The following is a 14,727-nucleotide window of genomic DNA, read 5'->3' as shown; positions in this document are numbered from 1 at the left end:
CAAGTTTAAAAGTTAAAAAATCATAGAAGGAAATGATAGATACTATATCACCAGTTTTAAAGCAAATCCTAATCATTAAGAGAGGAGGAAGGAGCTGAAGGGTGGCAGGATATGCCATTCCAAAATACACTACTTTGGCACAGGGATTATTTTGAGCTAACGGGACTTAAACAGCAAGTGCAAGAAGGGTCCTGAGTCTCCCAATTTTTCTTCCTGGAAACAAGAGATGAAAGTCTCATATGGGAGACATCCTCCCTAGCCTAGAAGTAACATTCTTATCATCAAGGACAGGATGTTGCAACTCAGAGAATTCTATACAAACAAACCTTATTAAAAATAATTCTTAGCTTCCTTTAGCCTTTCCATGTAGTTCACTTTTCTACAACTGCCTCTCTTTGTTCAACCTAGTATAAAAGCCTTTAGGTTTTGCCACTTTTTTGGGTCTTCATTCCTCATGAGTGCTTCCGTGTCACATAAAACTTAAACTTGTATGCTTTTCTCCTATTAATCTGTCTTACGTCCACTTAATTCTCAGACCCAGCCAAAAACCCTAAGAGGGTAGAGGTAAAATTTTGCCTCCACGACAGAAGCAAAGCCTAGATAGGTTGTATCCTATTAATGCATTGCAAACAACCCTGGTTGCTTAAATCCCTATTTTCTCTTTATATAGAGTGTAAAGTTTGGTATTACAACACAGAGTGATAAACTTGGTTTGGAGTCTGCTGCTCATGGATGAAAAGTTCTTATCCTTTAGCTTTTTCTTCAGATTAAACTGCCGTTTCCTAGTGCAGTCTATGGAGGATACGAATAGTAACTATGTGGAAAAAGACGTTCCATGGTCAATGAAGTTTTGGAAACACTGGATTTCTTTATTGTAGGCCTTCTCACAACAATCATTTTGTTAATATACACTGTGAATCTCCAGGAGAGAGATCTTCCTCCACTCTTCAAATGCTGAGGCACTTTAATATTTGTTAAATTAAAAAAGGAAGAAAAAGTAAAGAATAGAAACCAAAATTGTTTTTTTGATGGCAAGAATCCATTATAGAAACAGTCGGGAGGCAGCCAGCAGACTTCTATTAGCAGGGTGAGGGTAACTCAGGTTAGGACACTTTCAGAAATCTGAGAATATGACAATCTCCAACTTTCCCGCCATTAAATCTTTCCCAGGACTGATGATATCTTTTAAAGTCTCTGGCTATTTGGTAGCATTTGCGAGGTACACTGAAGGTTTTGTCCGGCTTTTCTAAAAGAGAAATTCATTCTGTTAAAGCTACATTTGACAAAAATTTTTAAAAAAGAGACTCTGGGTGCTCAAAGGGCTTTCTGAATGTTTAGTTTTCTGTTTTTCAAGTCAGGTCTGTACGAACTAGGTATGAACTACCCAGTATTTAGATACCAAAATAAAAGGAACAAGCAAAGATTGTATAGGATATCTGATTTTTTTTTTTAATCTGAACAGAAAATAAGTAAGTATACAAGTTTGCTAAAAGGAAGTGGTAAAAATTGAATGTTACGTATTGTGGAATCAGTACACCAAGTTTTACTTTGGCAGCCAGTGATTCTTACAGTTAATTCTGCAAAAAAACAAAACCGCTTATGCAGAAACTACAATATAAAATGCCCCTTTCTGAACCCCAGTTTGACAAAACTGATTTCATATCTAACATTGATAATTCAGTTTCAGTTCTCCCTGTGCAAATAATAGTCATTAATGGTGGTTTGGTGAGATGAAATCGATTTCTCTTAGGATAGTTCAACATAATAACCCAAATATAAAAAAGATTCACAGAGACAAACCAGTGCCTAGGAAACATAATTATTATGTGCATAATAACTTTAGAACATATTTTTTAAACATGAGATCATGGTCAAAGATAGTGCTAACATTGCATACTCAGTGCATTACTCATGTAGTGCATTCTATGGCTCATCAGGAGTTCAACACCATGTAACCACCACACTTCCAATGAATGGGCTTCTGACATACAGAAATCCAACCAATTCTTTAAAAATCTAACAATCTTGTAAGACCTTGACTTGACATGTGAGGACTCTGTTTTAACACCCCAATCACTGGAGAGATCAGGTGTGAAACGTAGTAAGCACCCCTTATAAGCAAGACAGCACATACACTTTTGTGACATCACCACAAAGAACCCTCGGAACAAATCAATACTGCAGATTGAGTGGGGCACATTTATTAGTTAGCCAAAGAAAATTCAAATGGCTTTACTGGAGTCAAACGTACCCCAAGACATATACAAGGAATGAGTATAACTGTGGCAGCTAAAGAAATCTGTCACTGTGTAATAAATGCTATTATGCAATTATGTTGTACATCTTGATAATACACTATGATTCGTTTGTTTCCCACTATCATGGGATGAAAGAAAATGAAATTCAAGACTATGTCGTTAGAACAGGACAAGTGATGACCCTAGTTTTAAATAGGGTTCTTCACTGAAGGAAAAGATAGAGCCATAAAAGTCAAATTAGCTGACTTCAAATGGTTAACATCCCAGGATGAATCAGGTTACACTGATTTAAGCCCAAGTTAATTTAGGCAGGTTTTTAACCACAAGAATAAGGACATTCTTAGTACATATTAATAATTAAACAACATATACACAATTAGCAATATTCTATGTAATATTAAATGTTTTAACAACTTGTTCTCAATTATTTTATATCTAGTTCATTTGTTGCTTTGTTTAAAAAAAACAAGCTAACTTTATTTTACAATGTATTCCTAAGTGTACTCCGTCATTATTTCATTGAAGAGGGTCCAGTTCTCCGATCCTAAGAGCCAAACTCAACCGTATCTTCTGTTATCTGTTTGAATTCATAATTCCCTCTGCCGTCCATATGCAGGTAGTACTATGGGAAAGAAGTGGGGAAAAAACAAATAAGAGAATTTCCTTTTTGTAAGGAATTTATGTAGAAGTTTTTATACAAGAAAATGATCAGAAATAATTATTTTAAGTCACTAAAACCTTCAAAAGTTTATACTCAGAAATGCATACAGTTCTCCAAGGTAAAACTAAATGAAGAAGTCTGCTCTTTTTAAAAAGTCACAATATAACTGCTTAGAGTGGACAGAGTACTTCCCTTTATGAGAACTAACATATGAGCCTTCCTCATCATTTTAAAGAAACCAAATCTCTGTGCATTCTACAAATGAGAATGCTTCTAGGACTCCGCCACCAAGGCTGATGTACCAGCAGGTAGAACTGCGCGAAGCGGAAGCCTGTCAACAGGGCGGCCTTGAACATATTTCCTTTAGCTGGTTTCCCAGATCAGCTCGGAACCTCTAACTTAAGGCTTTTTGTCTGTCTGGATTTTGATTTAGCACTGGAGGACAAGAGCTATGTAGTGTGCGGATTTATCCCGTCCCGTGACGGCACTTAGGACAGTAGTTAGGAAGCCTCTGTTTCATTTAGCGGTGATTTATTTAGAGAGACTTTGGTTTTTCCGTCTTCTACACTGTTACTTCTTAGCTATTCTGGCCTCTGTCCCTGCAGTTCTTCCTGTGACCCCCTCCTTCACCTCACTGGCCTGATGGTTATCTTGCTCTGCCTACACTGCCCGAAGGGGAGAGAGGTAAGAAGCGAGTCCTCTCGCTGTCCCATGGCTGGAATGCTCGTAAACTTCTGACAAACACTAAGGCTTGGATGTATTTTAAACTGCTTTGATTTCTAGTTACGCAATTTCTCATCCAATTCATGAGAAACAGACAAATTATAATATGCCATAAGACAATAAAAACTCTTTAAAAGTCACACAGCTATACAGAACATCCTTACACTTTACTATGCACTCTCATCAGGCCATCTTTGATCCTCACGGTAATCTGAGACAGGTGGGCAAGGAAGGATCAATAATTGTTACTATACAAAGGAAGGAACTGAGGCTGGGAACAGTGGTACTGGAACCCAGCTTTACTGACTTCAAATCCCACGTTCTTCATATTATCACTTGTACACTATCATTTAAACTGTAAGTTTCTTGAGGGTAAAGACAGTATCCTGGATCCCCTGTGACACTTAGCCCAGGACTTGGCAAAAAAGATGCACAATCAGGTTCAATCAGGTGTGTACTTTATGGGACACAATGCCCTCACCATTGTTCCAATTTTTCTCAAATCCTTTCTTTTATCCAAAATTTCTCTACCACTTAGGGGAAAAAAACGGAAGGAAGAAAAGAGGGAAGGGGAAAGAAAACAAAAAGGAATTACGCTGGGCTTACTTTTCGGGTTTGCTCATTTAACGTTAAGAGTTGAAAAGACTAGCCGAGCATGACACTGCAGGAACGCCGGAGTGAAGACAACACCCGGGCCGGGTCAAGCCTCACAGCCACGTCTCTGCAAACCGCAGGGCCCAGTGAGTGAATGCTACGCTGTTACCGCGCAAGGAGAAACGCAGCTGACACTGTTCAGTTTCCCCTCGCAGTCCTGACCTCCACTGAAAAGGTCCCTAAACTTTTTGCCACCTAATCCTTTTTAAGCCTCTTTCCCCTATCTGTCAATATTGGATGATAAGAAAAAGTTTACCTAGCCACGGTTCTGATAAGACTATGCAAATTTTAGTTAATTATTATTCAATTGTCATTTATAAAACTAGAGAATCACTAATTGGTTCTCTAATATCTCTCATATATAACTAGGGATTGTTTATATATATTATAGCTTTCAAAACAACTACAATAATATTTAAGAAAATCCTACTTTATTTTTATAAAACTGAAATAGAATCACCTTTTTGCCTTAAAGCATATATTTATAGGGGAATATACACGAAGAACCATAATCACCTCAATTCACATATTTAAATAAAATAAACTTTCACTGTACCATTCAATGTAAGAAATACAAACCTCATGGTGCTTCCAAAGAGACTTTCTGTGGGACACAGTGAAGAGGGTGATGCCGACCTAACAGAGAAATGAGTACGGTTTATGTGAATTAACGCAGAGCCGCAAATTAAACCAGTCTATCTATTTTAAGCTGTTAAGATGACTGTCTTTGTAGCTATTGTTAAAAATCAATGTCAAAGAGAAAATATTATACCTGATGCCGTGTTCAAGGTAATGAAAAGGACAGGCCATCAATCACATAATAAAGACTAAAAGGTATCAATAAGTCTTTAAGAAAAAAACAAAGCAAAACTAACAGGTACTAGCATAAAGTGTATTATTTTGTTTGGGGCAGAAAATACATAGCCTAGCACATCTTCTATTTTACTGTGAAAATTATATGAAAAGAGTATAAGGATGGTAGAAATAGCAAAAGGTCAAAAATCAGGAAAATTAAGTCAACATAGCACTGTCTACAGTCAATCTGTTTTTCAAACACAGGGTTATAATCCTTTACTGGAAACCTGGCTTTGGAATGTGCTTTGGAATTCAGATTTTGGAAAAGTAGTATTTACCACTCCCAGGGGTGCTGGGGTAAAATTCTGTAATTAAACACATGAACGTTTCTGCAGCAACACGTATGGACATTGACACTAAGTGAGACAAATCAATGACTTTAAAGATCCTTTGTTAGTTCAGGCCAGGTACAGCTACCCAGCGAGTCTGCTAACAAATGAACGAAAAATCTTTCTATTTTAAAAGCTTACTGGTTTTAGATTGTGAATAAGTGTTTATAGATGGGTACTTCAGATTGAAAAAAAAATACTAATTGATAATAACTCTAGTTGCTCTGGATCAGGGGTTCTCAACTGGGGGTGGGGGGGGTGGTGATTTCATCCCTTGGACATTTGGCAACATCTGGAGACACTTCTTTTTTTTTTTTCTACTGAGGAAGACTGACGCTGAGCTAACATCTGTGTCCATCTTCCTCTATTTTATATGTGGGACGCCTGCCACAGCATGGCTTGATAAGCAGTGTGTAGGTCTGCACCCAGGATCCAAACCTGTGAATCCCAGGCTGACTAAGCAGAGCGTGTGAACTTAACCACTACGCCACTGGGCCAGCCCCTGGAGACATTTTTGATGGTCACAACTCAGAGTGCTACTGGCACTGAAGGGGCAGAGGTCAGAGATGCTGCCAAACATCCCACAATGCAGAGGACAGCCCTCTGCAACTAAGAATTGTCCAGCCCAAGACGTCAACAGTGACAAGACTGAGAAACCCTGCTCTAGATCACTGTTTCTCAAAATGAATCTCTCGAGGCTGACAGATACATGCTAGGGTATCCAGGAAATTTCCATCATGAGTTCTAAATTTTATTTTCATTTTGATAATTTAAAAAAAATTAGCCTAAGTACAGTCTGAATCCTTCCTACCATGAGATTTCAGTGCCCAAGTTTGTGTTTATACTTCTGGTACCAAGTGATAACTTATGATATCACTTAAAACTTCTAATGTGTCGTAAGTTTGGCTGCCATGTGGAAATGTTCTCAAATTGGTTAGTAATTGCATGACAAAATAAGTATATTATTAGTTGTTAATAAAACATATATTTCAATGGTACAGCCCTTATCTGATTTTTGAAAGCTTACTTCATATATTATTTCTCTTTTAATGATTCTACAATAATTGGAGGAGATTTCGACCTAATGAAGGCATTCTTTATAACAGAATTACTTACGTCAAAATACATAAGCAAAATACAAAATGTAAGATTTGGACCTTGGATTATATTTTTCCATAATTAAAATCCCAAGCCAGTGGTTTACTTTCAGCAAAAGAGTGTCATAGGTCTCTTTGATGATGCAACTTTGAAATAGTGTTTTGTCTGTACTTAATTTATAAATTTATATTGGTTTTAGAGTTGTAAATGAGATCTAAGTTTAAGGAGTTCATTCCTCATTACAGTTTATACATATTCCAGTGCTATTATAGTAATATAATTTAATTTATCAACTGGGGGGCCCCATAAGAATTTTCTTCTTTCAAATGGACTCTATGCTTTACAGGAGATTTACAGGCTGTAGCGAGATCCAAGAGGAGACTGCATGGTCAAATTACCAGCGAGGAGCCTCCAAACGCCTGATCAAACAGGGACCCCACAGTGTATGTGAGAGAACTTCACAAACACCTCCGATAGCCAGAACTCTGAGAATCTCTATGGACAAATGCACTAAGAATTACAAATGATCAAAACTGACTCAAGGATAGAAAGCAAACTACTAAAGAAATAACACCAGTAGTTCAAATCTTCCTACAAAAATGAACGTAGCAAATTTATTCTTTCATCATTATGCCAATGCTTCTCAAACTTGAACGTCATCTGAATCCCCTGGGAATTCTGTTAAAATGCAGACTCTGATTTAGTAGGGCCTGAAATCCTGCATTTCTAACACACTCCCAGCTGATGCTGATGCTGCTGATCCGTGACCACACTGTGAGGAGCAGGAATCCATACTGTATATAGGCAACATGACCTTTTCTATTTACTGTAAACTCCCAAAGGACACTCACAAAATGCTGAAGATTCCTGTACTTCATTTACTTACTTAAAACTGTAAAACAGTTAGGATATACTTATCTTGTTCTCAAAATTCAACAAGAGTAGAGATGGTGGTGATAATTCCTCACAGAAAAAAAAATAACTGAGACTACTGAATAATTACTTAAAGAATGGAACCAAGGAAGACAGCCTCAGAAAAAGACTACTAAAAGCAGCTTTGGTAAAATATTGCCTGGGTGAGAGAAAAAAATGGATAAATTAAAATTGCCAAATGATTATTGTTGAGTTTTCTTGATTAGAAAAACAAATGAGGGGCTGGCCCCATGGCATAGTGGTTAAGTTTGGCAGACTCTGCTTCAGTGGCCAGGGTTCTGGGGTTTGGATCCCAGGTGCATACCTACACCACTCATCAGCCATGCTGCGGCGGCCACCCACAGATAAAGTGGAGGAAGACTGACATGGATGTTAGCTCAGGGCTAATCTTCTTCAAGCAAAAAAAAGAGGAAGGTGGCAACAGATATTCGCTCAGGGCTAATCTTCCTTATTAGGTAAAGTTAATGGTATAAATTAAGAAAATATCAATTTATTAACTCTGAGTATAGGCAATGAGGTAAAACGGAAATAAATTTAAATATATTATTTGTTTCATATCTAAGACATGGCCAAAGAGAATTATATACAGAATTCATTTACAACTCTTTCTTTTACTCCTATCTATTAATTATCAGTTTAAAATTTTTATTAAAGTGAGATATCATCCTTTAATATCTTAGAATATTCTCTTTGGTTGGACACAAAGCAAATGAGGAAGGGGGACATGGACCCTCAACTGAGACTCTGTCCCACTTACCTTTCGGCAATGGCTGTAAATGTAGCCTTCCACGTCCACACTAACTGCACTTGTGCACTCATCCAAAATGGCAAACTGGGGTTTATGATAAAACAATCTTGCCATCTGAACCATAAAAAGAAATACTGGGTGACCACATGAAGAAATTAATAAGCTAAAATAGATTTACTTTAAATTAAATATGCATTTAGCCTTATAAAGCAAGTATGAAAACTATTCTAACTCAAAAAATCTACTTCCCAGAAATAGAAACAATATAAATAAACCTAATTGTTTTTACTGTCTTCCTGAACAAAGGGTAAAATGTAGCATGAGAAATATTGTTAAGAGTAAAACAAAGTTTTAAGACTGATATGAGATGAAGTTGAGTTTTAAACTAACACTAAAGAAAGTCCTTAAACAAGATTAAAGGGCACATATTTTAATCAAATTTTAGCATTCAGACTATAGATAGCTCAGGGGCAAAAATGTGTATATTTTAAAACATTCTATTACTAAGTAATGACAATTAATATTAAGTTGCCAATTAATATTCCCACCAATAATTTCTGGGTGCACCTGTTTTATATCCCTGTGGTCAATGCCGGGTGTGCTCATTTTTTAAAGCCTTTGCTAATTTGACAAGTAAAAATTAACATCAAGATTGTTATAACTTACATTTCTTTGCTTAGCAGGACTGCTACACATTTTCTCATGTTTATTTTCCATACGTCTTACATTTTCTGGGAATTCTTTATTTTGATCCTTTGTCTAACAGATATTCCAATTTGTCATCTCTCCCTAACAATGATTTCCATGTCACAAGACCAACATGGACACTCTTCCAGCCTTACCCAATTCATCTTCTCTGCAACACTCAACTCAGATGACCACTCCCTCCTTCTTGAGAAAGTGGCAGTGAAACCATGATCTTAAGTTTCCTCCCACTTCTTAGGCTGCTTTCTCAGTTCCTTTTCCAGCATTTTCTCTTCCAGTTGACCACCAAATGTTGGGGTTCCTCAGGGCTAATTCCTAGGCCCTCTTCTCTTTTTCCTATATTGTATCTCTCTGAGTGACCTCATCAAATCTCACCATTTCAAATATTTACATTTGCAAACTCCCAATATATATCTCTTGCCTATACTTCTCTTCTAATTTCCACAACGATATATAAAAATTCCTATTTGATCTTTCTACCTGTGTAACTCACGGGACTTTCAGACTTTGAAAATCTAAAACTCAAACAGATTTTCTAGATTTTTCCCCTTAAAATCCATTCATCCATTTCTCCCCAATCTTAAATATTTCAGAAAATGACGCTATCAAACAGCTGCTCAAGCTAGAAAGCCATGAGTCTTCACGATCTTTCCCTTCTCCTCCCTTTCACCCCTATCCCCTCATTTTTAGTCCATTCAAATGAGTCCTGTGGACTTTACAGTCCACTCCCTTTCCCCACCTCCACAATCATGCCCTGAGCCCAGAACACAATCATTTCCTGCCTGGATGATGACAAGCAGCTTCCTACTTCCTCTTTTGCTCCTCTCCAATCCATTCTCCATGTAACTGGAGAGGATCTTTCAGAAATATAAATCAGAGAACTTCACTCTTCAGCTTACAACCCTTCAATAACTTCCCATTTCACTTAGAATAAACATCAGACTTCTCACCTGTAGAATCTTATTCGTTCCTACTCACTCTCTAACCTCAGCACTCTAGCCAACATTGCCTCCTCTCAATTACCGGGACACAAGGTGTGTCAGGTCTTCGAGGCTTAGCATAAACGCCTTACTCTACTTCCTGCATCTTTCAAATTTCTCTTAACATAAGCTCCTCACACAAACCTGCCCTGACCTCCCCCTCAATCCAGGTGGGTCCCTCTGTAACACCCCTGCAGCACTGCATATATCGTGAACTGTTTGTTGTCTGTTCCTTTGTTTACCTCCCTAGGCTACAACATTCACAATAAGCAGACTCCATTTTAATCACTACTGTGCACCCAACACTTGACTATAGGAAACATTCAAATATTTGATAAACAAATGACAAACATATAAACAGCTTTCTTGAGGTTTATAACTTTGTATAAGGTGAGGAAGGAGAAGCAGCAAGTATAGACTATCACGAAGCTAGCTGTATGGAGAATGAAAGGTACACACTATAGGGGACCTTTGGTTAAGGCAGAGTTTGCTTTTAGATCAGAGAGACCGGAAAATGTCTTTCTGAAAGAGAAGGACTAGAAGAGATTAAACAGAGGTGTGTGTGTGTAACTGAAGGAAGGGGATGTGATAAAGTCAGAGGAGAGATGGTCCAAAACCACAGATGGAGACATTTAGCCTCTCTCAAGAGGAAGGATGCCATATCCTCCACAGATAGTGGACATAGGGAGGTAAGGACAGCCCAGCGCAAAGTCAGTCAGAGGCGTGGATACCTGAAGGCATTCCTCCGCGTCTCCCATAGAACCTTTTGCCTACCTTCACCACCACACTTACCACATTATATGGGAATTTTCTCGTCATGGCTCTCTCTCCCACTATGCTGCTACTTGATACCACACTACGAGAAGACTGCACAGCGAGGAGGTATGTGAACACTGCAGTTACACTGCTGCCTGAGTTGGAAAGCCACCCCCTATCCCGCACCACTAGCTTTAAATATTACTAGCTGTCTTCGGTTGGCAAGCTACTTAACTGCACTACGGTTCAATTTCCTCTGTAAAACAGGGCATTCACACTTCTTATCTCACAGGACTGTTGTCAGAATTAAAGAGATAACCCCTGTAAAGCGCTCAGCATATTGCCTATCATCTATTAAACACGCAATAAAAATTAGCTGTCATGTAACTGAAATAACAGCTTCTGTTTTTTTCTTTAAGAAGTAGGAGGTGAGTTATTCTGCTGAGAGTGTGGAGTAGGTGATGGGATGGAAAGCCTGAGTTTGGTAGTTTTTAAATGATTATCATGAAAAATGAGAGAGAGGGGCAAAAATAAGTAAAATGATTGCCAAGCCATGCTGTGAGCCCCTGAAGACTGGAAACCAAGAAAGTAGGGTGGCATCAACCCACAGCATTCTGATTTTTCCAGCTGTGCTCAGAAGCCTATGTACAGAAATGCCAAGGTGAAAAACTGCTCTTGGCTTGGGGTATAGGTTACATGAGGAAACAAACAGCGGAAAAGAAAGTTAAAGGGAAGGGACCATGGCTCATTCCTTTAAGAAAGACCTCCTGCGTACTAGGCCCCAAGCAGGCCCTCGAAGATTAAGTCTGTACTGCACAGGAAAGAAGGCAGAGCCAGAAGGGGACTGATCAACTGTCAGGAAGGGAGGGGTGAACATTCAAGAGATCTCAGTGAGTTTGAAGAAGGGGGATAGCCACCAATTAGGTAAAAGAAAAAGAATTACAAAAATGAATTTTAAAAACCTCAAAATTTTATGACAACGCTATCTCTGGTAAGGGGGTTTTGGTCCTTCTTTATACTTTTATAAATATTCCAACTTTTCTAGGATACATTCTTTCTCATAATTCAAAATAAGAAAACCTATTACTAAACAAGAATAGTGGAGTGGGAAAGATAACCGTCGGTCAGAGAAAGAAGACATCCCAACTGATGACAATAGGTGGGGCAACCCTGAGTGATGATGCCTGGGCCCAAATGGGTGCGATGGAGGGAAACATCCCTTGAGACTTCCAAGCACAATGAGAGAAGAACTGGATAGACAGCACACCTGCACACTGACGGCTGTTCAATGCACTGGTCAAGAGCAGGAGTTCTGCTGTCAGTCCACCTGCCCTTGAATCTCAGCAGCTGTGGCATTAGTAAGCTGCTCAGGCTCTCCACGTCTTTTCCTGGTCTGTACCTTACCTCACAGGGCTGTTCCGAGTTTAATTAAATGGGATCTGCCATTCAAACCAATCTTTCCCTCATCATTACCCCAGTGCACCTTCTTAGTAGCTGTCCCTGAAGGCTGCCTTGTCTACAGTTAGCTGAGAATGTCTGGTACTCCTAAGTGGATCATAAGGGCAGGCACCTAGCTCAGCACCTCGCACAGAGTAGATTCTGACCTGATACTGAACTCTGTGGAAATCATAATTAAGTTTTTCACTGTTAAAACAACGGAATAATCATCTTATCTCCCAGCACTTATGCTTTTAGAACTGTGTTCACCAGACCTCCCTTTACTCAGTAGTATTATTCCATTCCCTCAATTCAAATCCTGACTCTCCTTACCCACAAGTTCCTTTGGTTCATGTGTTTTACACTAACCTTCACTCTTACGGATTCACTGTTTTAGGTGGATAAACCTTTCAAGTCTGTCCTTTATAATTTATAAACTTTCATAATTTATGAAAATGTCTTCTCTTCCCTCAACTTTTTACTTTGAAAATTTTCAATCTTACAAAAAACTGAAAGAACAGTAAATGAACACACGCATACTCTTCACTCAACTTCACTGATGTTGTTATTTTTGTTGCATGAGGCTTCTCTCTCTCCCCTTGAATCCTCTGAAAGTAGCAAAACAGCATGCTCTCTTTTAACCTTCACACTCAATTCCCCAAACACCGGCCTGTCAGTGGCTCGGTACACAGCAGCGTCCTGGGTGAGCTTCCTCCAGTTCCCAAACGACTCTAGCACAGTTCATCTGGTTTTACAGGATTCCTTCCCCTGCTCCCTTATTCTTCCAAGATATCCTCTCAGTTCTCTAGGCACATCCTTGAATTTCTTATCTTAAATAAAAACTGTGCCCTCTGTACCTTTATACCACACACACAGGATTCCTTAGACAAGCACATTTATTTTTCTTTCTGAGTTTCCTTTGTGCCCATTTGTGAATCTTGACTTTTCCTCCCATTTTCTTTGAGTCATAGTATAGGAATTTAAATCTGTTCTCCTGACTTGCAGTTATTTCTATAGTCATCTCCTAAATTGACTCCAGAAATGCCCAATCACTTCAAATTGTCACTTGCTCAGCCCAAATTCTATTTTGAGTATGGCTGACACATCTCTTTTGTTTATTATGCATTCTTAACACCAGATTAATCTCATTTCACAGCACTAGCCAGACAAATCACAATATTAGGTTGCTATTAAGTTCATATAGAACGGGTATGATTTGGGGGAAAAACCAACATGCAAAATCAGGGAAAAGGAGGCAATAAAAAGGCAGAATATAACTTGAACATAATGACTAAGCAATGTTGCAAACAGTCATTTCCTTTGCTGTCTTTCCTCGGCTACAGTTTTCTCTAATTTCCACCAGGTTAAGACTCTGGAAAGAAAAATTCCTCTGCATCTGCTCAAACTATGGTATGCATAGCTAAAAAATGACTCTTTGAAAATTATCCCTCTTAACAGAGTATCACTCTTAATATGTAGTATTTAGTAGTCATGTTTGATTAGGGATAACTTTAGTCAATCATAAAATTAAAATAGTTCCTTTCAAATGCTTCTTTACACTAGGAAAATTTTAAAATTCTAAATAACTTCAGGTAGTAGACACTGAGCCCTAAAGGATACATATAATGGCAGAAGGAAAGAGCAAGAACAGAGTAAAGAATAAAATGATAATAACATTAGAGTTGATCATCTCTAATACCTTTAGCTACTTCAGAGAGAACAATCTGAGTAAGAGAAAGAAACGTCTATAGGGAAAACATACTGGAGAGATCTTGTAACCCAGCCAGGAATACCACATATCCCAGGATCACCATGCTACAAAGTTTCCCTAAGTTTTAGAAAAAAGTATTAATGGTACATAATTGGATCTGCAGCTTTTCCATTCACAGGAAAATCTGTGAATTTTTCAAATTCCAAACTTACATGCAAGTTATACATTTTTAAGCACTTTTATTATCATTTAAAATAATCCATACTACAACAACTGCTGAATAAAAAGACTGAAATACACCTGTGTGCCTTGATTAATCAAGTTGAGTCAAAAATGCTGGACTCTAAGAGCGGCTTTATACAACTGGTCTCATTGCTGTGCAACGTCTTCAGAGTATACTTACCGCCATTCTTTGTTTTTCTCCCCCACTGAGAACATCCATCCAATCCTGAACACTGTCCCAGCCTCCTTCACGTTCCAGGATGTGACCCAACTGGACATTATCTAGGTATTCCTTCAGTACCTTTCAACAAAACGATTACAGATGAAATCAAGCTTACTATAAACCAACATTCTCTCTCTTGCTTTATATTTTAAACTAGAATCACTATAATTCTATTGCCAACATCACTTAAAAAGGCTCATTTCACAAAAGAATGTGGCACAAAGGTAGACCTGAACCCTTTACGTTCTATCTATACTAACTTTGACAAAATATATCCAGTAGCTTAAAGAGAACAAAACTATTGTACATAATTAAAGGATGAGGGCAATGAGAAAACAAACAATAGAAGACAAGGTCAAACACTCAACAAGTCACAGTTAAGCAAAGTGGTTAACATACTACTTCATCTTGGAAAGCTATAATTAAGGACAAGG

General features: G+C 38.2%; 1 protein-coding gene across 4 annotated transcripts in view; it reads right to left on the bottom strand.

The window, feature by feature from the left end:
• Nucleotides 1-1,423: 1,423 nt before the first annotated feature.
• Nucleotides 1,424-14,727, bottom strand: part of ABCD3 (ATP binding cassette subfamily D member 3) — a 75,352-nt gene continuing 62,048 nt past the window's right edge. For all 4 annotated transcript variants that reach the window (XM_014836344.3, XM_070486869.1, XM_070486870.1 and 1 more), the window contains 4 exons: nt 14,252-14,371; nt 8,269-8,373; nt 4,876-4,932; nt 1,424-2,880 (listed from right to left, as the gene is read on the bottom strand). In XM_014836344.3, coding sequence (XP_014691830.1) covers nt 2,803-2,880; nt 4,876-4,932; nt 8,269-8,373; nt 14,252-14,371 — 360 coding nt within the window. In that variant the 3' untranslated portion in view covers nt 1,424-2,802. The remainder of the gene's footprint in view (nt 2,881-4,875; nt 4,933-8,268; nt 8,374-14,251; nt 14,372-14,727) is intronic.

The sequence above is a fragment of the Equus asinus genome, chromosome 16 (assembly GCF_041296235.1).
Source record: "Equus asinus isolate D_3611 breed Donkey chromosome 16, EquAss-T2T_v2, whole genome shotgun sequence".
NCBI classification, from domain to species: domain Eukaryota; kingdom Metazoa; phylum Chordata; class Mammalia; order Perissodactyla; family Equidae; genus Equus; species Equus asinus.
The sequence above is the reverse complement of the archived record's forward strand: the minus strand, read 5'-3'. Positions and strand labels throughout refer to the sequence as shown.